The 25,203-nt window shown below is 42.5% G+C and overlaps 1 protein-coding gene across 2 annotated transcripts in view; it reads left to right on the forward strand.

Annotated features, from left to right (window-relative positions):
* LOC126198713 (carbonic anhydrase-related protein 10-like) overlaps positions 1-25,203 on the forward strand; it is a 424,244-nt gene that overhangs the window by 306,838 nt on the left and 92,203 nt on the right. For both annotated transcript variants that reach the window (XM_049935229.1, XM_049935230.1), the window contains exons 6-7: positions 5,419-5,514; positions 9,184-9,250. In XM_049935229.1, the coding sequence (XP_049791186.1) occupies positions 5,419-5,514; positions 9,184-9,250 (163 nt within the window). The remainder of the gene's footprint in view (positions 1-5,418; positions 5,515-9,183; positions 9,251-25,203) is intronic.

A 25,203-nucleotide genomic window follows, 5' to 3' on the forward strand; every position in this document is an offset into this window, starting at 1 on the left:
TAATCATCTTCTTCTCAATTTTTCCTAGCCAGCTTAGGCTACCTAACAAGGCTGAGTCTCTGCTGAATCTTACCTCCTTCTACAACTACTGAAGCCTTTTTTCCACATGGAGGTGAAACTTCACTTCCCTTAGAAACCTTTGAATTCGTTGTTGGGCACACAGACACACACCATTATCGTCTCAATAAAAAGACTCTCCAAAGACTCTAAAAGAATTACACCCATCGTGATTCACAACGCTTTCCATAGATTAAAATGCCGTCCATCTTCTGTACCACAATCCTATATGATATTTTGAAGCGCTATGTGGGACACAAATTGCCAGACAACTCTCACAACGCGATGTGAGGAGGGACTAGGTAGATTGATTTAGAAATGCGTTAATTACAGATACTGAGCATCACGTGCGATATCGATACGTGTTATTTAGTAGTTGCTTTCAAGATACCAGTTCGACTCCAACGTGAATTGTTAGGCACTGTGCCTTCCCCTTTAAAAGAATCAGTTTGCAGATGTGCTATCCATTAGTGAGCAGCAAATTGCATTAACGCAAGCGGAGTTCCTGGAATGAGCCGCGCACCGACAAATCAGGGTGGGCAATTTATTGATTGCTCGCTCCAAGAGCTGCACTAGTCGTTCGGCAGAGCTGTACACAGCATCAGATGCTGCAGATGGATTGACAGATTGAGAAAGAAGCACTCTCAACTTCGTAAAAATTATTTATTAATATTGTCAGGTGGTGATGCTCCGCAGCTCCTATATATTTTAAAAACTTCGTATTACCACCTTGATCTGCTGGTAAAATGTTTTATGTACACAACCAGTTTCAGTCGTCTGACCATCTTCAGGTTCATAAAAGCATTCACAGCATCATATTAGGTGAAAAAGAAAATCATTATCGGCGGATGATAAAACCATGAATAATAAACTGTTATCGTATTTGAACATGACTCAGTACACTTCCTGACACAATTTTTATCAGTTGTCGAAGTAATTTATATTACTATGTGATAATAGAGTAATATTCCTTGCTTTATCATCCCAGTGTAATGATATTATTTCTTCTCGTAACATGACTCTGTGAGTACTTTTATGAACCTCAATTTGGTTACGCGATTGACCCTGTTTGTAGAAATAAAGTATTTTACCAGCAGATCAGGGCGGTAATGTGACATTTTCCAAATCTGTCAAATATTTACTAACAGTTTTACGTGGAAGAAGGTGGAATGGTAGTGGGGGGGGGGGGGGGGGGGGTGGCACGGAATTTGATGGTGACAAAAATATTTATAGTACATAATTTTCTTAACATTTTTACATTGAGTACATTGAGAGCCTTTTATGACGTGTAATCTGAATTTTTTTACCCTACGTTGGAAGACTATACTAAGTTGAAACGATATTTGTTCAGCCCAATTTGAAAGTTCGCTGTGTAGTTGTGGATTTATTATATAAAAAAGGTTGGGAGGCCAAAACACATTATTCGTATTACTTAAAACCAGCAGAGAATGTAAATAGGGTATATTGCACTTGAAATATTCTCGGTAGCTGGTGCCACGCTATTAACAGATCTTTGTCGAAAATCATGTTGAACCACCGTCAGTTACTCTGAAAATATGTGTTATTGCTACCAGAATCCAGTTTTGCCTTTCATCATCAGGCACAACGAGCTTTTCAAACTACAGTATCTGCGAATCATAGTGTGTGTTGCGGATCCCTCGGACGGACGCATCTCAGTATGTTATACGCCTACACGTTAAATCTGAAACAGAATCTGAAATAGGGAAAACGACCCCATTGTCAGAAAATAATTTGTGGTTTCCTTGGGCGAATGCTGCTGTGCCAACATTTTCATCTCACAGTACCATCTGCAAAATACGTGCAATTTTTTTTAACTTTTACATATTTTTCTGGTATCATACAGGTTATTCTCTGACGTAATAGAAGTCCTATCATCCGCTCCCTTTTTTCTTGTCAGTGTTTTCCATACATTCCTTTCCTCGCCGATCTTGCCAAGGACCTCCTCATTTCTTAACTTATCAGTCCACCCCATTTTTAACAATCTTGTGTAGCTCGACATACCAAATGAATGGAGTCTCTTTTTCTCCGGTTTTCATACAGTCCATCTTCCGTTAGCATATAGTGCTGTGCTACAAACGTACAATCTCAGAAATTACTTTCTGAAATTAACGCCTATGTTTGGTACTAGTACACTTCTCTTGGCTAGGAATGCCCTTGTTGTCAGTGCTAGTCTGCTTATATGTCCTCTCTGCTCTCTTCCACCTCTTTTGATTTTCAGTGCTCCAAAGCTGTTGTACATTCCTGTTCTAATACTGGATCCCCGAACTCTTCCACATCGACTCCTGTGTCTAATTCTATCACGTCATCACACCAGTTCTACCCCTAACAGAGTTCTTCAGTGTACTATTTCCACCGATCCATTCTCTCGCTGCATTTAACAGTATAGCTCCCATTGCACTCTTAATTATACCACCATTGCTTTTAATTTCACCGAAGGTTGTTTTCACATTTCTATATGCTGAGTGTGCTCTTGCAACAGTCATTTTCGATTTCTTTACATCTTCCATGCAGCCTATTCTACTTAATTTCCCTGCACTTCCCATTTATTTAATTCCTACATGACTTTTATTTCTGTAGTTTTCAATTGCCCTGAAGTGTTTCTTCTGTTACCCAAGCCGTCTTATCAATGCGTTACATGTTCCTTTGGTTTTCCTTTCCAACCTCTGTGACTTCCCTTTCTAGAGATTTTATTCCTATTACTATCTACAGTTTATGGCAGAACTCAATTAGTCTTTCTTCTCTCTCATTCCTACTACGGAGCCCATAGTCAACGTAATCCTTTCTTCTATTCCTTCCCCTGCAATCGCATTCCAGTTTCCCATGACTATTAGATTTTCATCTGCCTTTATGTACTGTATTACCCGTTCAATATCCTCATATACTTTCTGTGTTTCTTCAGCATCTGCTTGCGACGTCGTCATGTATACCTAAACTATTTTTGTCGGTGATGATTTGCTGTTGAGTCTGATGAAAACAGCCCTGTCATTGAACTATTGACAATAACTCACTCTCTGCACTACTTTCCTATTAATGAAGAATCCTGCTCACGTTATGCCTTATCTGCTGCTGCTGATATTAACCCATACTCGTCTCACCAGATGCATGCCTTTTTTTTCATTTCACTTCAGTGACACCTGCTATATATAGAGTGGGCATGTGTGTTTTTAGCTTCCCTACCATGTTAAAACGCCTGACACTTGACGCCACGTAGAGCGTTGCCCTTTCTTAGGCAATTCAATACACTCCCTAGGGTCACCTCACCGTTGGCAGCCCCTCGCGGCGTTCTAAATGGGGGACTAGTGAAGAACCTTTGTCCAAGAAGATGCCGTCGTGACACTTGGCACGTGGCTACCCATTGTACGCCTCTATTGCAACGGTTTCGATTGCCTTTAGCATCCTAATATCGTTGATCATTGCTGATTCTGACGCCTCTTAGCAGCAGTTTCCCACCGCAAGTGCAAGAGTGTGTCCTGAACCTCCATCCACTCCTCGTCTTCTACGACGAGGTCTTTGGCAGAACGAGTGTGACTTCTTACACAAGAGTCTTCTGCCACCGCTGCTACTAATTTTTATTCAAAATTTAAGCAATTTTGAGGTTCTAGCCCGGGTCCCAGGACGTTCTTGATTAGTAGTCAAAGACTCTACCGATTTTTCCTTGATTTTATTCGTCATTCTTCTCTGTAATTGTTCTAGGTTGACGTCACGTGATACCTGTTCAAGTTCGTCTTTGACTATTTCACTCAGTTCTTCTTTTTTTTTTTAATTACAGAGGGAAGCCAGCTCTCTGAACGAACACGATGAGCTACCGTGCCGAGTCCTTAGACCATGGGTCATTATGTACGAGGGTCACTCCAAAAGAAATGCACACTTTTTTTTAAATCCATCTTTTATTCTACATGTTTGAAAGTTTTTAAGTGTCTAGATACATCCGTTAGGAACAATATTTTCATTTCTCCACATAATTTCCATCCCTCTCAACTGCCTTACTTCATCTAGGAACCAGCGCCTGTATACCGGCACGGTAAAATTCTGGACCAACCTGTTGGAGCCACTGTTTGGCAGCGTACACAAGGGAGTCATCATCTTCAAACCTTGTTCCACAAAGAGAGTCTTTCAGTTTCCCAGAGAGATGATAGTCACATGGAGCCAGGTCAGGACTGTAAGGCTGGTGTTTCAGTGTTGTCCGTCCGAGTGTTGTGATCGCTTCCATGGTTTTTTGACTGACATGTGGCCGTGCTTTGTCGTGCAACAGCTTTTGCCGATGTGGTCGAACACGACTCAGTCGAGCTTGAAGTTTCTTTAGTGTCGTCACATATGCATAAGAATTTATGGTGGTTCCACTTGGCATGATGTCCACAAGCTAGAGTCCTTCGGAATCGAAAAACACCGTAGCCACAACTCTTCCAGCAGAAGGTGTGGTTTTGAATTATTTTTTCTTGGGTGAATTTTCATGATACCACTCCATTGATTGCCACTTCGTCTCTGGTGAAAAATGAAGGAGTCATGTTTCATCACCTGTCACAATTCTTCCAAGAAATTCATCTCCACCATTCTCGAACTGTTCCAAAAGATCGCTGCATACCGTTCTTCTTGTCCCTTTGTGAGCCTCCGTCAACATCCTGTGAACCCACATGGCAAAAACCTTTTTTAACGCCAACACTTTCAGTATTCAGCAAACACTTCCTTCCCCTATCACATCGTAGCGTGACAATTCGTTCACTGTGATACGACTGTCAGCAGTCACCACTTCGTTAACTCTCTGCACATTGTCTGGAGTGTGTGCAGTATGAGCCCTGCCGCTGAGAGGACAATCCTCAACACTGCCGTGCCCGCTTTCATCACGTAACCTGCTTGCCCACCGACAAACTGTACTGCGATTGACAGCAGCACCTCCATACACCTTTTTCCACCACTTGTGGATGTTTCCCACAGTCTCGTTTTCACAGCACAGGAATTCTATGACAGCACATTGCTTCTGACGAACGTCAAGTGTAGCAGCCATCATGAAGACATGCTGTGACGGCGCCACTCACGGGAACAGGTTGAACTAAGTTTTAAAACACGCGGAAAGTATGTATCTACACACTGTAAAACTTTCACACATGCGCAATAAAAACTGTATTTTTATAAAAATAGTGTGCATTTCCTTTGGAGTGACCTTCGTAAATAGTTAATACACTGCAGGGAGCATCATCTTGATAGCACCATACTTCACTGAGCACCCGTTGACATATCATATATATGTATATATGTATAACTCTGTGTTACTGTTTAGTGGTCAGTAAGACACTCGATAATTCGTTTGGGAGAGTATCACCGAGTTTCCTGTTTTTCTTCCAGATCCAGTTGTACGGCTTCAACGTGGACCTCTACAAGAACATGTCCGAGGCGCAGCACAGATCGCAGGGCATCGTGGGAATCTCTATCATGTTGCAGGTGACGTTCAGCCAGTATCAAAGGTTAAATAAGGTTTTCTACACCCTAGTAGCCAATGATATTAATATCTTTGAACACAGAGAGGAACAATCTCTTCGTTAAGCAAAAGACGATGATAAATAAATCAGTAGGGACATCCTGTATCTCAACACTATCTTGTTTCTTATACAAGTGTTGGATGGTTGCTATAAAGGCCCTTACATATAAGCATCATGCGCCGCAGTAGTGGGAAGTCAGTCACCATCACTTCAAACATCAGGTGAACATTAGAATATTCATGACGTATACTGTAAGCACATTTACAGATCAGCAGTTATTATCACGATATGGATATGTCGAGATTTTCCCTCAAAAGCTACTTACACACCGGAACATAATTCAGAAATATGCGAATTGCCGCACGTCGTCCCTTTGCACTAAATATGAACCAGGAAAATGACCTGAGTGGAAGCTTTTCATAAATTTTGAGCATCGATTTATATGGTTACATACGTTCTAGGACGTGCTCCGGACATTTAATTTGTAAGGTACGTTTTGTGATAAATTATTCCACTCTACAGCATTTTATCGCTTAAAATGACCATTCCTGACAGATTAAAACGGTAATCGTGATTCCTTACCAAACCCCGTAATTTAAATTTCGCCTTTAACACGTATTCAACGCACCTATCTGACGATATCCAACGATCGATCTCAAAGATTCGAGCTTAAACTTAAACAAATCCCTTTTGCACGTAAAATGGCATAACATATTAACTGATGCCGATAACTGATGAATTGTGGTATGGTAACATTGTAATTAATGTGGGAACCCTATGGACAATATGCTCGACAGTTGAATTAACTTTTTTAATTTCCTATAAAATCAATCTGCATCTTACAGAAGTCAGTGATCCAGACTCGATTGTCGGTTTAGCTTAAATATGTCACCAAGCAGAAAGGCTAATGTTTTCATCAAAGAGCGTCAGTATCACTGTGGCCCTATTTTACCTTATTTTTCAAGAGATTACATAGTTAACACTAGAGTTGTTATATCATGCAAAGTTATTTATTTAGAACTGATTGGACGAAACAGTTTCTGTAAAGATTTGGAGTCAGTACATCCGTTTCGTAATAACCGACATCACAATTGGCGACTGTGGATTCCATTTCAATTGTTTCAATCCTCTGATAGTGGAATTTTAGACCAAGAACGTACCTTACTGGAATGCATAAGCAGGAAAAGTAATGCATGACTGGACCGGTAATTGATCCCGGAAAATTTGCTATTGCGACCAGTGCTACAACGCAATAGAACATGATTGCAGTACAGGAATAAAAAATTTTTAAGTGCTGCTTTTAAATACACTCCTGGAAATGGAAAAAGAACACATTGACACTGGTGTGTCAGACCCACCATACTTGCTCCGGACACTACGAGAGGGCTGTACAAGCAATGATCACACGCACGGCACAGCGGACACACCAGGAACCGCGGTGTTGGCCGTCGAATGGCGCTAGCTGCGCAGCATTTGTGCACCGCCGCCGTCAATGTCAGCCAGTTTGCCGTGGAATACGGAGCTCCATCGCAGTCTTTAACACTGGTAGCATGCCGCGACAGCGTGGACGTGAACCGTATGTGTAGTTGACGGACTTTGAGCGAGGGCGTATAGTGGGCATGCGGGAGGCCGGGTGGACGTACCGCCGAATTGCTCAACACGTGGGGCGTGAGGTCTCCACAGTACATCGATGTTGTCGCCAGTGGTCGGCGGAAGGTGCACGTGCCCGTCGACCTGGGACCGGACCGCAGCGACGCACGGATGCACGCCAAGACCGTAGGATCCTTCGCAGTGCCGTAGGGGACCGCACCGCCACTTCCCAGCAAATTGGGGACACTGTTGCTCCTGGGGTATCGGCGAGGACCATTCGCAACCGTCTCCATGAAGCTGGGCTACGGTCCCGCACACCGTTAGGCCGTCTTCCGCTCACGCCCCAACATCGTGCAGCCCGCCTCCAGTGGTGTCGCGACAGGCGTGAATGGAGGGACGAATGGAGACGTGTCGTCTTCAGCGATGAGAGTCGCTTCTGCCTTGGTGCCAATGATGGTCGTATGCGTGTTTGCCGCCGTGCAGGTGAGCGCCACAATCAGGACTGCATAGACCGAGGCACACAGGGCCAACACCCGGCATCATGGTGTGGGGAGCGATCTCCTACACTGGCCGTACACCACTGGTGATCGTCGAGGGGACACTGAATAGTGCACGGTACATCCAAACCGTCATCGAACCCATCGTTCTACCATTCCTAGACCGGCAAGGGAACTTGCTGTTCCAACAGGACAATGCACGTCCGCATGTATCCCGTGCCACCTAACGTGCTCTAGAAGGTGTAAGTCAACTACCCTGGCCAGCAAGATCTCCGGATCTGTCCCCCATTGAGCATGTTTGGGACTGGATGAAGCGTCGTCTCACGCGGTCTGCACGTCCAGCACGAACGCTGGTCCAACTGAGGCGTCAGGTGGAAATGGCATGGCAAGCCGTTCCACAGGACTACATCCAGCATCTCTACGATCGTCTCCATGGGAGAATAGCAGCCTGCATTGCTGCGAAAGGTGGATATACACTGTACTAGTGCCGACATTGTGCATGCTCTGTTGCCTGTTTCTATGTGCCTGTGGTTCTGTCAGTGTGATCATGTGATGTATCTGACCCCAGGAATGTGTCAATAAAGTTTCCCCTTCCTGGGACAATGAATTCACGGTGTTCTTATTTCAATTTCCAGGAGTGTACTTCGGATGCGCCCTTTGTTGGAGTAATTTAAAAATGCAACAATGGCTCAACCTCCGACCCAACATAAACATTTATGTAGCAGTAAGTGTACATCGTCCGCAGCTCGTGGTCCCGCGGTAGCGTTCTCGCTTCTCGAGCACGGGATCCCGGGTTCGATTCCCGGCGGGGTCAAGGATTTTTCCTGCCTCGAGATGACTGGGTGTTGTGTCGTCTTTATCATCATCATCATTCATCCCCATTACCTCCCCTACGCTCTGTAAAGAAGTATGGGACTCATCATCATCATCAAGTGTACATCCCTCTGTCGATTGATTCTCTGAAACATAAATTTTATCTTACAAACGGATCTTTTTAAAATAATCTCCGTGCGTTAACGTAATTTTCCACACGCAACGTATTTATTAGCGCAGAAAAAAACATGTTATATATTTATGTTCCGTGACGTTAGAGGGTGGACCTTAATACCCTGATCCCCTTCATGTAGAAGCGTACGTTTTATGTGCACGAATGACACTAAAGAGACGCGTACATTTTCTCGTGAAACACATATAAGCGGTACCAGTTTAGAAACGGACTCTGATATCCATATGCTTCGTGTTGCAAATTATCCCAGTGCAGTATGCTCGAATCCTCAATAAAACACTACTACTACTACTCGAATCCTCAAGCCCCTACTTGCTGTCAAGATTAACGAGCATTCATTAGTGTTATTCAAGAAGCTGTCGTTTCCGGTACGCTTAACAATCATATTGCTGGCACGTTAACTCCTTAGAACATTTATAGCACGAAGAGTAAAGTAAAATATTTGTAAACGAAAAGGAAAATTTGTTACACAACACGTCATGACGCGAATTTTTGATAGAAGTAACTTGTGTGTTTTATTTATTTTTATCTGTTTCAGATAAGGGAGAATCCTACGGAAGAACTGCGGATGATCACTAGTACATTTAATCAAATAAAGTTCAAAGGTACGCTAAATATTTCTTTCCTCTTCTTAAGTTAATCGGTCATACATCCATGTAAGCTACAAACCTTTGGGGGTAGGATGTCTGATGCACTATATCTTTGATTTAATACATTTTGTCTCTCTGGGAGCACACTGGAAACAGGACAATGTCTTAAAACTCTCTGTAGTTACTATTTCTCACTCTCGCAGTGTCACGTCGCTGCGCCAACACAAATCCAGAAACTCCGAGCGTCGTTAACCGAATTAACTATCGATGCTTTTAACGACAGCTTTACGTAATTTGCGATAGGTAGCTTATACTTATTTTTTAATATACTGGACGATATGATATGGAAAGTTTTCCCCACAGTTCTTAAATCCTGTGTAAATATTCACGATTATCTGTATGAGCAATGTCACTTAACCATAAGCTCTCCAAACACCGGGATTTACCCAAAGGCAGCTACCTGTACCTTATATTTCAGCTAAATAACCTACATGACTAACTGTGGGAACAGGAGTAGTATCTCATATTGTAGTGTTTTATTCTAGTCTATGGCCACAAAAGGTTTTTAATTGTATTTGATGAGTAGTTTCAGTGTGTAATTATCATCTTCAGGACAGTGAAAGGGTTAGGCATAAAATTATTAGTGAGAGCAGTGCACTAAGATACGAAATAATTTGCAAAAATATCTACACCCAAAGGTAAAAGAGCGCGACGTGAGCCACAGAAAGATAAGTAAAGCGAACACTTTCCACCAAAATTCATCGCTGGCTGTGGACATGGTTGCAAACATTACTTGAAGCAGATGGTGTTCGTTGGATATTCTGTTGAGTTGTCAGCGATCATATCGTATCCTTTCCTTTACCAATTGCTAACTTACTTAGCGTTTGATCCTGGTTTCTACAACTGTATCAATGTGGTAACTGATTCGGCATTGAATTATAATTATATGAATTTCCCAGCTTCGGTAAATGAGAGTGAGAACAAGAGCTCTTGGTTAACCTCTTCCTTTTGCTAAATGTAGATTACACAGCGTCCCAGTGTTCCTGTACATTTGTTCCGTTACAGTGACGTAAGGTGTCACGTTCCACTGGCACTATCTTCTGTCGGACAGGACATCAGTAACATCTGCCTTTCTGACTTCGTGTCTCCTTCCTAATTCTTAGCCCATATTTCGTGTAACATAAGCCAACACATGATTGCTTGAGACTTCACACGGTGAACAGTTTTTAAAATGAAACTGAATTGAAAGTGCCATTGTCCGCTGCAGCTGTATGTGTTCAGATCACTTATAAACACACACGAGCTGTTTTGTAACTTTTGATTTGTATCTTCTGGTGAAAATGTAAATGGTATGTCAAAAGCTACCGAATTCCTCAGTGTAAGAGCTGGCGTAACTAGATAATGATTTCAGCATTCCACAATTGATAAAAAAAAACCATCATCAAATAATAAAAAGACCATCGTCACTCACAAAAGTCACGTTTGTGTTAAGTCGCGAACTGTACACATTCCGATTAAAATACTGTCTCGTCGGCCTGTGTTAAGCTACGAAATGGGTACTGAGACGGCAGCCGCAGCTCACGCTTTGACAACGCACGGGTCACTCGTTGGTGGCAAATACACATGAGCTTGTTGGCTTTTGTCACTACAGGGCCCTGTACTTCCATGAATAACACCTATGGAGGGCATTTTGTTGCTTGACATAGTTGTACAAGAGCATTCTTTAATCGGAATGTGTACAGTTCGCGGCTTAACAGAGATGTGACTTTCATCTTTGCCGATGATCTTTTGAACAGTGTACGATGGTTTTTTGTCAGTGGAAGAGTGCTGAAATCTTTACCTAGACACGCCAATTGCTACTCTGCAGCGTTTTGTAGCCTATTACATAGCGTTTATATTTGGACCAGAAGTTGCAACCAAAAAGTTGCGATACCGATTGTGTGGGTTTACAGCGGGGCATTGGGCATTTCATTCGGTTTCATTTTAAGAGTTTTAACACTAGTATTTTTAAAAACTCTTCGCTGTATGATGTGTCAAGCAATCATGTGTAAATATTTTAGCTGTGGCTGTCCAGTTTTAAAATTATATTCGATCAAACAATGTTTTCTCAATTTCGGGTATATGTGCTGTGTCCTCATGCAAAAGTGGTTTTAAGAATAAAAAAAAAAAAAAAACGTTGGCCTATTTCGCCGCCCATCCTGAGTTCGATTTTAGGCGACTTTTCACACTCGTTTACAAAAGTGTTGCTACGGTCCCTAACCTCTGTTCAGGAAATACGCTACACGAAAGATAAAACACGGTAACACACAGAACAAAGCGTACGCGATTCACTGATTGATGACAGGCATGACTTCCTCTCCTTAAGCTGACTCACAAATATGGCAACAGAAGGACAACCCGCACCTGAAGTTTAAAGAAATGGAAACAAAATATGGCAAATCATGACTACATTGGACTACTACGGTGGGATAAACGCTTCGAAAAAGATACTGATCTAGGTGGTGGAACCACTGAAACTACCGGGTAACATACAACAAACACTGCAAACCTTGACGGTGTTGCACGGGTGATACGGCTTTCACTTTTCGAAAAACAACCACCCACTGTTGTATCTGACGGTGTGTTACATATTTACGGGAAAGTAGCATGCTATTCTGTTTAACCGTGCATTCACTTTTATTTCTAAATGGTACCTAATCTCAGAAAGATGCTGTATTTTTCTGCGCGCGTGCGAATCAAGATTGATTCTGCAGACAACAAGTTTGTGGTACTCATCCCACGTATTCGTCCTTGGTATAAGGAAGGCCACAGACAATTACGTACTCGAGTGATTCTGTGCTATTTCTGTGGTAACACCAAATCTCTTTGGTAGATACAGCTCTGCGTTGCTGAACAGAATATGACCATATTGAATATGTTACGTGCTTTATACCTGATCTGAAAAACCGCTACTAAACAGATCTGTATGTCCTTTTCAACTTCAAAAGTTTGCCAGGTTTGAAAAAAAACTGCAGGAGCAATCTAAAGGAATGACACAGGGTCATTCTAGTAGGCCTACAAGGTCTGTGCAAATGGAGTCGTGGATAACGCAGGATGATGCATGAGGCAGACCACGGATAGTGCTGTTTAAAAGAGAGAAGAAGCTACTTCGTAAAATCCTAGCGAAATTTATGAAGACCTGCAGACGACTGCTACTTAGGGGACCGTCAGTTACCCGCTACATAAGCCATTTTAGTATGTTGCGCATAAACAAGCAGGAGGACGTATTAGTTTGCTAGTACGATTGATTTACAGTCAAAGGAAGCATTCACGGCTATTTTAGTGACCGTGTATGTCGATTTGCAGCGGATTAACCACATAAAAAACAGTTGTAGGCAAGGTAGACGTCAGACTGTAATTCGCTGGAAGATATACCTTCACCTCCGAAAGAGATACGTCAATAAAATCTCTTTCCATCGAGTCTTAAGTATTTTCTGTCGGTGTGGGACTTTAACAGGTACATAAACACATGACATCAAGAGCTGTGAAGCGCTTTTTTATCATGCGATCGTTTAGTCGCTATGAGGGATCATGCACATGCAAAATCTGCTAAGTTAGTTTAATGAACTTTACAATAGAGCTATGTATTATGCTGCATGAGAGGCATACTACTGTAATTCCTAGAAGACATATTCACGGCTGATTTAAGTTACACAATCATATCATGCACCGCTCACAAAATCATCATGCTGGCGACATCCGAGAAACCGTATCACATGCGGGACATTACGAAAGTCATTTTTCATATGCACCATATTCGAACGAAGAAATAGAGAAACGATAGTAATGTTCGAAATGCCCTTTACCACGCCGGCCGGAGTGGCCGAGTGGTTCTAGGCGCTTCAGTCTGGAACCGCGAGGCCGCTACGGTCGCAGGTTCGAATCCTGCCTCAGGCATGGATGTGTGTAATGTACTTAGGTTAATTAGGTTGAAGTAGTTCTAAGTTCTAGGGGACTGATGATCTTAGAAGTTAAGTCCCATAGTGCTCAGAGCCATTTGAATCATTTACCAAATATGCGACAGTTGCTGCTGAAGTGTATGTGTATCGTGAAGCGTTCGAATTCTGGGGAAGACGCAAGGAGTTAAAACTCACAAATACTCGTATATTGACAGAACGAGTAACTGCTCCCTCGTGTATAGTTACCTCTGAGCACTATAGGACTCAACTGCTGCGGTCATAAGTCCCCTAGAACTTAGAACTACTTAAACCTAACTAACCTAAGGATATCACACACATCCATGCCCGAAGCAGGATTCGAACCTGCGACCGCAGCGGTCGCGCGGTTCCAGACTGTAGCGCCTAGAACCGCTCGGCCACTCCGGCCTGCACCAGCCGTTCGTCCTTGCTATTGATTCTTCTGGCCACAGAGAAGGGGAAAGTGTTAGTAATCTCTCTGTATATACGATAATGCCCTCTAATTCATTGCTTTCTACAGACGGAACAGCATCGATATATTTGGTGAACCGGTCACGTATCCAGCTTATGTGCTGCAATGTGTGATATATATTTTTAAATTCTATGTATAGCCCCGTCCTCATTAAATGCTTTGTTTTTATATTTGTGGTGCTTGGTAGACCGAATATCTCGTACTTTCTTCATCTGTAGGCATATCGAACGTCGTAACTAACCATTAGAGCTGGGTAATCTGGAGTTTAAGTGATCCAAAAGAAACAGTGTACTATGTATTCGAAAAATTTGGAAATTTGTGGAGCAACTGATCAATCCATTTACTAAAAAAATCATAATATTAGGGGAAAACAGATGTGCAATAGCCTAGATATTAAGCAGAATAAAATGTTAGAATTGAGTGTTACACGTCGACCCACAAGCGGACATCCTACATTCACTACAGCAACGAAACAGTTTCCCTTGAGTTCATTGTATTCCAGAAAGTCCTTGGAGAACGAGATAAGCTCTGAGAAGTAACAAGAAGAATCGTAAAGAAAAGACTCTTCGGTCCCTGCTCCGATCTGGGTGTATGTGTGAAGAGGGGGACGGGAGCGGGGGTATCTACTTTCACAATCAATGCGACAAACGTAAATAAATACGAAAGAAAAACAGAAGTATAACCTCCAGTAAGAGTCTGATTTAGTGCCGAACTAAATCGCCGGAGATTGAGGTCACCTCCGGCTGAGGAACTGGGTCTACCTTATGGCGCAACCTGCGTGGATTTAGGGAGCGGAGTAAAGTCGGCGCCCAGACGACCAGCTTCAGAGCGGGCGTTGCAAATTTTATTGTCGACCCATAAAGCGGCGCGTCGCCAGAGCGCCCACACATCGACCAGCCGAGCAGTCGACTGATCCTGCGATCGATTCCGGAATCCGACCAGGGCGACACGCGCTGGTGCCTCGGCGAGAAGAATGCGTGTGGCGTGCGTGTGGGAAGCTGGCGTCCCTGTAACGCGGGAAACTGGCGCTGTTAACAGTAAAGATAGCGATCTTTACTCCAGCTTGCCAACTTGCTTGCCGATCGCTCGCTGAACACTCGCCATGCACCATGATTTTCCCAATTCGTGATAAGTACCTGTACAGCGCAGGAATTCAAACATTTCCCTTGAGAAAACGATGCAGAATAAAAGTCCTGCGATTAACTGCTAAAAGATATTATGCAGCACCCTCGTGACTTGCACAGTTTGTATATTTTTGATCAGAAGCTTCTTTCGGAGTACTGCTGTTACACGAGGGTATTGCTATGGACAGCAACCCATGCAGTTTGGGTAGAAGCAGTCCTATACTATTTCTGCTATTCAGCCTGCCAGGAATTTCAAACTGGGATTATGCAGTGTGGATACACCACAGCGAAATTATTTGAAGATGCACCCGCTATCGTGAAATACAGGAGCCTCATAACTGTCAGTGGCTCTGAACAGCAATGCTGATGACTCGTAGGTAACCGAGGAAAATGCAAACAAAACTGTGCCCTGCCATTTTCTGAGGCAATTCCAAGGATTTATCGACCCGGTCAGTACGCAATCGTTTCCAAAATATTAGTTAGATCTCTGGTAACCTTTACAGGAAAGGGGTTGACAAGGGAACGACTGGAGTGGATCAGTACCCTCAGATTCCCTTCACCAGCTACTGTAGGATTTGTGTGACATCTGATGATCGCCCTAGATAAGATTTTAGGCGAAGTGGGCCATATCTCAGGCACGCAGTCCAACAGATGCATCGTGTTGTGGATGGTATGATGTATGTATTTTGGACTCTTGTCACCAATCTTTAGGGCAATTTGAGAACTGTATAAAGCAGAAAGGAGTCCTCAGTCAGTCACCCAGCCATAAAGTCGCCCTTTCACCGATGGGTTCGTCTCTCAACATGGTAATGCAACTGGTTCAACTGGCTCTGAGCACTATGGGACTTAACATCTATGGTCATCAGTCCCCTAGAACTTAGAACTACTTAAACCTAACTAACCTAAGGACAGCACACAACACCCAGCCATCACGAGGCAGAGAAAATCCCTGACCCCGCCGGGAATCGAACCCGGGAACCCGTGCGTGGGAAGCGAGAACGCTACCGCACGACCACGAGATGCGGGCAATGCACTATTCTAAATCTGATACCAATACGAACACGTAATTCATGAAGAAAACCAAATGCCTCGTGAGCTGAACACTGAATAACTCCCAATAACGATAGGCAGAAAGTTAGTCCACAAAGCAGGGTCAGTATCCGAATAGTGGATAAGCGTGATGGGTCCTCGTGTACTGTATATACATGACGGAGCTCACTACTGCTTGTTAGGCCCCATGGCTGTCAGTGGTACAGCCCGCATGACACACTGTGCACAAGACGTGGCGCCTCAGAGCTGTTATCGATATCCGCCACTAGCGAGAGTACAGAGTCTCTTCCCTCGAAATCTATATGTAGGGCCGAAAATATCCCGGCTGTGCCAGTGGCAGTGAGGGGGAGGCACGGAGTTGGTTAAGGGCTGCAGCACTCCACTCCTATGGAACCATCCTTGGGGACATCCAACTCTGATAATCCATCTGAAGCAGTGGAGACAGTGACAACAGTCTGCCCCGGTACAGCAGGGGTGAAGGATGTCTGGAACAGATGGAGTGGTCCCCTATTGATGGGTTCTGACGTCATCGATCACTGAGGTGTAAGCTGCACAGTGGCGCAGGGCGTGCGGGGCGAGGAACATGGCTGGTGGTGACCCTGGTGTCACAACCGGAAGTTGGTGGCAGACGTGGGGGTGGAGGCTAAGATTGTGAGTGTCCATCCTACCAGAGCTGACTGTGCTGACAGGTCAAATAAGAGCGGGTGGTTGCACCGACAAACTACTGATACTCATTACACCCAGTGAAGAACCATTGTGCCCATCCCAGGCACCAGGCGAAAAGAATGCACAGACGATTGCTCTGGTTCATAGATAGGGTACACTGTAAGGGATGCAGGATGTGTAACAGGGCATGATGCCAGCACCTATGTAGAATTTTGTCTGGGCTGAATCCAGTGATGCGGGTGCACCTATACAGAGTGAAGAAATAGTGCAGGACTTGCGGAGTATATGGATCCTGATAGGCCTTGGGCATCTGAGTTTTGAATTATGGGCCATCCGATATGCCTCTATGTTGGAGGCGGACAGAACTGTCTCGACTTGAAGTATATAATTCGACACCAGGATTTACGGCGTTCCACCGATGGCGCATGTCACCACCAGCCAAATAGCTCCCCAGAAATGCCTGCTAAAATCCACATGGACCCTCTCTTATGGGTGTCCATGGCGAAAGCGTTGCACGGATGCCACCTGATTGAGAGGTCAGGCACCTGTAACCTCCCCCCAGTTTCGCACCAAACCATATTATTCGCATATGCTGTAGGTGAAGTTATATTTTAATTATTTTAGCATAATATATATCTTTCCTCCTTGTCATGAGACTCATTGTTGTCCACTTCTGTTACTGTGAAAACTACTAAATGATAGCATCTCCTTTCTTAAATGCTGGAATTTATTATTTAAATCAATTTATAAACATTTATGAACGTCAAACATTGTGTGCCACTCTGCCACTCATCTCCAGCCTCAATACCGAAAAACCTGTCTCTCTAGCCTCTCACAGCCGACTTCCACCCATGGACTCCAACACTAGACTACTGCTTACCCACTCGCACATTGTTGACTGCACTGCAGTCTTTGCTTAAACCATCTATGATCTCTGCATAGTGCATAATCAATACTATGTAAGGGTACTGTACCCTTACATATCCCCACCAAAATAATACTTTAATATGAAAAAAGTGTAATATTGATATTAGATTTGAATATTAAAATAGAAAAATATATAGAAAGACAAAAAAGAAAAAAAATGTAAAATTACATTATTTAGTCAAAATTATTTGCTTATTAATGGAGAACCTCAAGTCATTAAGAATAAATCTCATTTGTGTAAGGAAAATGGTGTTTAAGAAATTCAAGTATCACTTAATCACAGTACATTAATCACATTATATCATTAAATCACTCGCTAATTAGCAATAAGATAAGTCAGGTTAATCACAAATGCTTGTGCACACTGCATAATGTCATTGAATTAGCATAGCAACATGAAACACAATGCTGTAATGTCCCAAATAAATAGTATGGCTAACTGTGATACACGAATAACAAGTGTTTGTTAGCTTGTTCATGAATATTTTTTGTTGTAATAGATTAAATACTAATGTTCAGATAGTCACTGTATTGAATGAATAGAAACATAGGCCTAACTGAATGAATGTGATCAAAAAATAAACAAAATAATAAACTGACAACTCCAACTACTACACAATATTCATAGGAAAATATTCTAATACTACCCCACATAAATTAACACTCCAAGTGGCAGCATATTTTGAAAAAGGGATACTGTTATATTTATGGCCCACAGTTTTCAGGGTTAGTAATACAAGAAATTTGACAGAAGGCACATACCTTGGAAAGTAATCCATAAACAAATAATAACCTTGGAAAACACTTTTTTACGTAGCACTTTATATCTAATTACTTTGCTTTAGGCCCCTGCCTATATGTTTAGTCGTAAATCACACGCAAACACGCTGGTTCACTACGCACTGGGCTGTGGCATCGATGCCGCCGGGGATATACCACCACAATAATGATAACACTTTCACTGTTTACTCTGCTTTTTCACCTCCCTATGATGCGATACAAAACACAGATATTCGTAGCTTTCGATGAATTATGGGGCTGTGGCATCGAAGTCGCCGGGGACTGTAGACTCGTAGCCTCTGCAATTGTACTAACAGCGTCATAACAGCGACTCCCGCGCCGTGAAGCTTGTTGTTGTTGTTGATCAGCTGGCCGCCGACGTCAGCATCCCATGGTTCCGCGTTCCACACAGCTCGCCAACCTGACAGGGTAGCGCAGCGCTGGAACAGGCGACAGTCGCGCTGCGTGCTAGGTCCTAGGGGTTGGTACATCCTCTACCGCAGTTGTAACACATGACGACCGCGCTGCGCGCGCTTCGCTTCACGTCGGTGGCTCCACATCGGCTCGCCAACATACAAACACAAAACGGAATTACGGCAGTGGGGAAACAAAATACACCGCGCGCGCACGTCAATCAGTCTGTAGTATCCACAACACTAGCGCCACGCGTTCCTATTATTGCTTACAGACGTGTCTCTGACTCAAGCACTGCACAATGTTTACGTGACGGCATAAAATGCTTAAAACTGATTGCATCTAGCTCACAGTAGCTACCTACTACTGTCCACTATAACTAACTCACAATAGCTACCGACTATTGTCCATTTATTTTCACACAGGCAAAATGATATGTACATAAATAACACAATGTTCATATTTTTTTACAGAGCATCTCTTGTCTTGCAACACTTCTTATAGATGATACGGTTTAATGTTTTCTACATGTTGTAGGCTATGATACTTGTGGTGTCACCGCCAGACACCACACTTGCTAGGTGGTAGCCTTTAAATCGGCCGCGGTTCGTTAGTATACGTCGCCACTATCAGTGATTGCAGACGGAGCGCCGCCACACGGCAGGTCTAGAGAGACTTCCTAGCACTCGCCCCAGTTGTACAGCCGACTGTGCTAGCGATGGTTCACTGACAAAATACGCTCTCATTTGCCGAGACGATAGTTAGCATAGCCTTCAGCTACGTCATTTGCTACGACCTAGCAAGGCGCCATTACCAGTTACTATTGATGCTGTAAAACATGTACCGTCAAGAGCGATGTTCACCAATTATGGATTAAAGTTAAGTATTCCTCAGCTACGTCCTTACGTGCTAGTCTCATTTCCTTGACCTGTTCCAGACCTCACGCCAGCCTGCGTGAACTAAAACGCGTGCCTTTCGGCTTCCTCTCATAGTGGGTTGGCGCTCTTGCCAATCCACAACAATACTGACCGGACTGCACCATTTCAATTTCAAAGGAATTAGGGTGACCAAGTTTTCTAATTTTGAATGGTCCTCTGTAGTAGTGATGAAAATTTTTTATCTCTTCATTTGCACTTGATGATTTCGTATGAGTTCGAATAAGTACTAAATCACAGACTTTGTACGTAATGGGTTTCACTATCTTGTCATGTGCCAGCTTCCGTCCTTCTGCTCGTTTCTTCATCGTCTCCAACGCGATTTTAAAACGCTCGTCTTGCGTAATTTCCTTTTCTTGCGGAAAGGAAATGTAATCATGAAAGATACTGTCAGGTTTCTTTCCAAAGAGGACTTTACATGGCGGTAATCCCGTTGAATCATGCGACAAACTATTAATAACTGTTTAAAAATCTGTCAATCGTTCTATCCATCTTCTATGTTTCTTCCCGCAATGTGCACGAAATAAACGTCCTCGTTCACGCATTTGACGTTCAGTCGGGTTGGACGCGGGTCTGAAAGACGAAATTGCAATGTGCCGAATACCTTCATCATTAATAAAATCTTTCTATAGGTGTGACCGATTTTGTGGACCATTGTCCAATACAATGCACTCTGGCTTGACAGTATTTACGAAGTATTTTTCCCTGAGTTTCTTGATGATGGTCTTACTCTTGGCTTTCCTGAGTGGGTAATGGCGTACAAATTTCGAAAAGACATCCATCACAACCAAAATTTGAGTAAAATTCCCTTTTGATCTGGGTAGCGGTCCATTGAGATCGAGAGCTGAAATTTCACCACGGTCTTGAGGTATAATGCTATGCATGAAACCTTTGTGCTGAATCGTAGACACTTTAGTTTTTTGACAGAGATCGCCAGATTTTAGAATTGATCGTACTTTTCATGCCATGTTATCGAAGACGACGTTCTCTTGCAATTTTAGTATACATTTACGTGGCCCAAAATGAGCATATCTCACGTGCACGTATCTTATTAATTCATCCACTACATGTTTGGGAATACATAGCCTCCAATGATCAGAATTCAAGTTGCTTCGCCGGTAAAGGATACAATCTGGTTTTAAATAATATTGACGTATCTTGCCATTACTCTCGGCATTCGGATCATCATATTTTTCTTTAATCATCCTCAATACTTTGTCTGCGTCCTGTTCCTGTTTGATGTTCCGCAGAATCTTGCGTATATGACGCTTGCCTTCGACACCTCGTATAAAATGAATCCTTATATCTTTCTGGAGTGGATGCGCAACATTAACTGAATCTTCTCCTTCTGACAGCCTCGACAGCGCATCCGGTACGACGTTCTGCTTTCCTGGTATGTACTGAATCTCAAAACTGTATTGCTGAAGCATTAACGACCACCGGTTAAACTATTGTGCATCAATTTCCAATTCATCAAGAATGATAATGCTTTGTGATCCGTCACTACGACAGTATGCCTTCCAAGAAGATAAAAACGAAACTTTTCGAAGCTCCAAACAATGGAAAGTGCTCCTCTTTCCGTGACAATATGTTTTCGCTCCCAGCTTGTGAGTGCGCGGCTCGCAAATGCGATAGTATGATGTTCAATAACTCCATCGACTTCAATTAATTGATATAATTCTGCGCCAAGCGCATAATGACTTGAATCGGTGCCAAGGTAAAACTTTTCAATTAAATCAGGGTGGTGAAGGCTAGATGCTTCACACAGTTGGTTTTTTGTTGAATCAAACGCTTCTTGATGTTCATGAGTCCATTTCCATATAGCATCCTTCTTCAGCAAGTCCATTAAGACAGGAGGAGATAGGCAGCATCCTGAAAGAAAACGACGTTAAAAATTACAGAAACCAAAAAACGACTTAAGTTGCTTACGGCACTTAGGTGACGGAAAATTTCTTACTGTGTCCATTTTTGTTGGAGCCGGTTCAATCCCAAGCGACGAAATAATATGCCCAAGCAATTTAATTTGCGACTTGGCGAATTCCGATTTTTCCAGGTTAACAGTCACTCCAGCTTTCCTAAATGCTTCAAGTATCTGATGAATAATTTCGAAATGTTCTTCCCATGAAGCTGTGCTAATCAAGATATCGTCAACATAAAGCGTTACATGTTTCAAATCTTCGCCTAAAACTTTATCCAGTGCTCTCATAAAAACCGCTGAAGAAATCGAGAGTCCAAAAGGCATTCTCTGAAACTGGTAACATCTACCATTATAAAGAAATGCTGTACACTTTCTACTATTCTCTTCTAGCATTAACTGCCAGTAACTACTAGTCAAATCAAGGCTACTTATATATTTGACTCCTTTGAATCTTTGTAAAAATAACTGCAGGTTTTCTGGCTGATCACGCTGTGGTAAAATTATGCAATTTATTGCACGGGTGTCAAGAACAATGCGAACTGTGCCATGCTTCTTTGCTACAGCTTGTATGTGGTTTGAATATTCGCTATCTGAGCGCTCAATTATTTGATTATTCAACATCCTCTGTATTTCCATGTTAACAGCTTCCATTTTTGCCAGTGCTATTGCTTGTGACTTACTGCGAAATGGTTAATGGTCATTTACTTTGATTTTGCAAACATATCCTTTAATTAATCCTGGTATCTTAGAAAATATATCGACGTAGCATCTCAGTAGTTCCCTCAGTTCTTCTCGTTCTGCTTCAGTCACGTCCACTAACGCTCGAATCTTGGTTTGAATACAATTTAGAGTATCCTCCTCATCCCTCTCTTGCAGCTTAGCGCAGTTCTCTGAATTGTTTAAACTGACAGCTCCATATTCTCCCCTATAACGCATCATCCTTATTTTCACGCCCGTAGCGCCATTATTATCCATAACAAACCCTTTAAATACAATTCTTCTTTCTTTATTATCTCTCCACGCCCGCAAGACAATTCTCCTCAAAATTAATACAGCATCTCATCTCTGATAACCAATCAACTCCGAGAACTAGCCAAACATTGAGAGAACCAACGATTAACACTCTCTGATCATATTTGTCCCCTTGAATAGGAAATCTTAGTAATGCTTGTCCTTTAATTGGTTTGCTTCGGTTTCTAACTGCACTGACAATACGTACGCCGTTAACAGGAAATGTGGGAATAGCGACAAGATTGTTTAATTGCGAAAATAGATTTTCAGAAATAGCGCTTGCCTCGTTAGCTGAATCAATTAATGCATCCATAGCAATACCACATACTTCGACTTCCACAAATGGCATCAGAATTTCTTTGTTAGTTTCTTCATTTTCTCGACACAAATCTTCGTTGACATCATTTACATGTTCACACTTTATGGCATTTATCATAATATCCGACCTTTTGTCCCTGTGACAGAGTTCCAGAGCGGGTCGTCTCCGAAACTTTGCTTAGTTTAACTGTTCAGAATCTCGCTGATTGCGATCGCGGCTTCTTGCACGTTCTGGCGATCGATGCTGTCGCCTGTCTCTGTCATTGTGGGACTGGTTCTGCGGGTGATTTGACCTGAATCCCTCTGGTACATTGTATTCGTCTCTCCTGTGTCTATCAGCGTCTCGCCGATCAAATACTTTCGGTCGTTCGTAATTTGGGATTCCTTCCCGCGCTGGGCCGTTATGACGATTCGGGTAATTGTTATTATTGTGTCGCTCACGTTGATCGCGTCCGGCATTGAGCAATTCCATTCGGTCGATTAGCAAAAACACACTTGCTCCATTGTTAACTGTGGTGTGAGTGCTAACTTCTCACGCACCAAAAATGGTAATTTCTGTATTAATATAAGCATTGGCTCTTCTTCTTTAACTGGATCGTCCAAGTATGCATTGTCGTTCCAGTACCTTTGCATAAACTCACGCATTGTACCGTGATGTCTTTCATAATTTGGCGGTGTGACAATTTTTGATTTTACGTCCCACTGTTTTTCTTTCGACCAAATTTTTAAAAAAAATGCTGTTTCAAATTCTTCATACTTGGTGTAATTCTCGGATACACTTATACCCCAAATATGTGCCTCACCCTTCATGTGACAGACGCAAGTATCAATTTTAGCACGTTCCGTATAATGCCTCGAAAACGCATGTTTGAATTGTCTAATGAACGCAACTGCGTGGATGCCTTGTTTCGGTTCATATTCATGAAATTTTCGACCGCTCAGTCCATTGTCAACAATTACTTGCGGCAAACCAACAATATTGTTATCTGGTTCACGTAATACTGCATTAATTTCATCGCGCGAAATTTCTTTATTAATTCCATTTGACATTGTGTCGTTGTTCGTTACCTTTTGTCGTATCTCATGTACCTCATCACTTAGTTCATCACATCGCGTTTGTACGCCATTAACCATCTTAATTATCGACTCTTTGTTGGCTTTACAAGAACTTTTAATTTTGGCGATTTCGTCATCTTGAGCCTTTACTTTGTCATTAACATTGCAAATAAAATTTCCGTTTGCCTACACCGTCCGTTAACTTGAATTTTACGATCTGTAATTTCACTGCTAATGGCCTCATGTTTGTCTTGACATTCTTTTCGGAGATCGTCATGCTTTTGTTCAAATGAGCTGGTGAGTTCCGTTCGCAAATTGCTAATCGCATTAGTTAGTGTCTGATAATCATTTTTGATTTCCTGATGGAACTTTCTTGTTTCCTCAAAAATTTTTATTATTTCCTGACGCATCTTTTTATTTTCCTCATGAAACGCTATTCTTTCTACAAGCACCTGTCTGTTTTCTTCATGAAAACTTTTATTTCTACACGCGCCTGTCTATTTTCTTCATGAAAGGCTTTTATTTCTACACGCGACCGTCTATTTTCTTCATGGAAGGCTTTTATTTCTACACGCGCCTGTCTATTTTCCTCATGAACATTTTTGATTGCTTCTAACAATTGAGATATACGATCTTTACTGACAATAGCAGTCTCTGTTTGCTAGATAACCATCGGTGTTGAACTTCTGTTAGGCAATTCAAAACTAAGACTACCACTGTCCTCTGTCGAATTAACTGTAGTGTTTTCCACCACATTAATTTGTTCTCCGTCAACCACGTTATTAAATCGTCCTCCATCGTCTTTAGTAACACTACCGTTTTGTTCTGAATTAGCCATATTAACACTGTTCACAACAATCACTGTTCGTTGGAACTTGTGCTTGCTCTAAATTGAAAAGTTCACTCGCAACTTAAAAGTCAGTAACACTATTGTTTATTCCTATTCCTGTTCATTCCTACACAACATTGAGTGCACTTAAATTCGAAGCGCTGCTGTGCTGAAATGCTGCGGTCTCACTGTTTGCTGTGTTGTCTTCTCCGTCGTTTCCGAAGATTGCTGTGGAATCGAATTTCGACACACGCGTCGCCATATGTAACCTCCCTCCAGTTTCGCACCGAACTATATTATTCGCATACGCTGTAGGTGAAGTTATATTTTAATTATTTTAGCATAATATATATCTCTCCTCCTTGTCATGAGACTCACTGTTGTCCACTTCCGTTATTGTGAAAACTACTAAATGATAACATGTCAAACTTCCTGGCAGATTAAAACTGTGTGCCCGACCGAGACTCGAACTCGGGACCTTTGCCTTTCGCGGGCAAGTGCTCTACCAACTG

The sequence above is a fragment of the Schistocerca nitens genome, chromosome 8, assembly GCF_023898315.1.
Source record: "Schistocerca nitens isolate TAMUIC-IGC-003100 chromosome 8, iqSchNite1.1, whole genome shotgun sequence".
NCBI lineage: Eukaryota > Metazoa > Arthropoda > Insecta > Orthoptera > Acrididae > Schistocerca > Schistocerca nitens.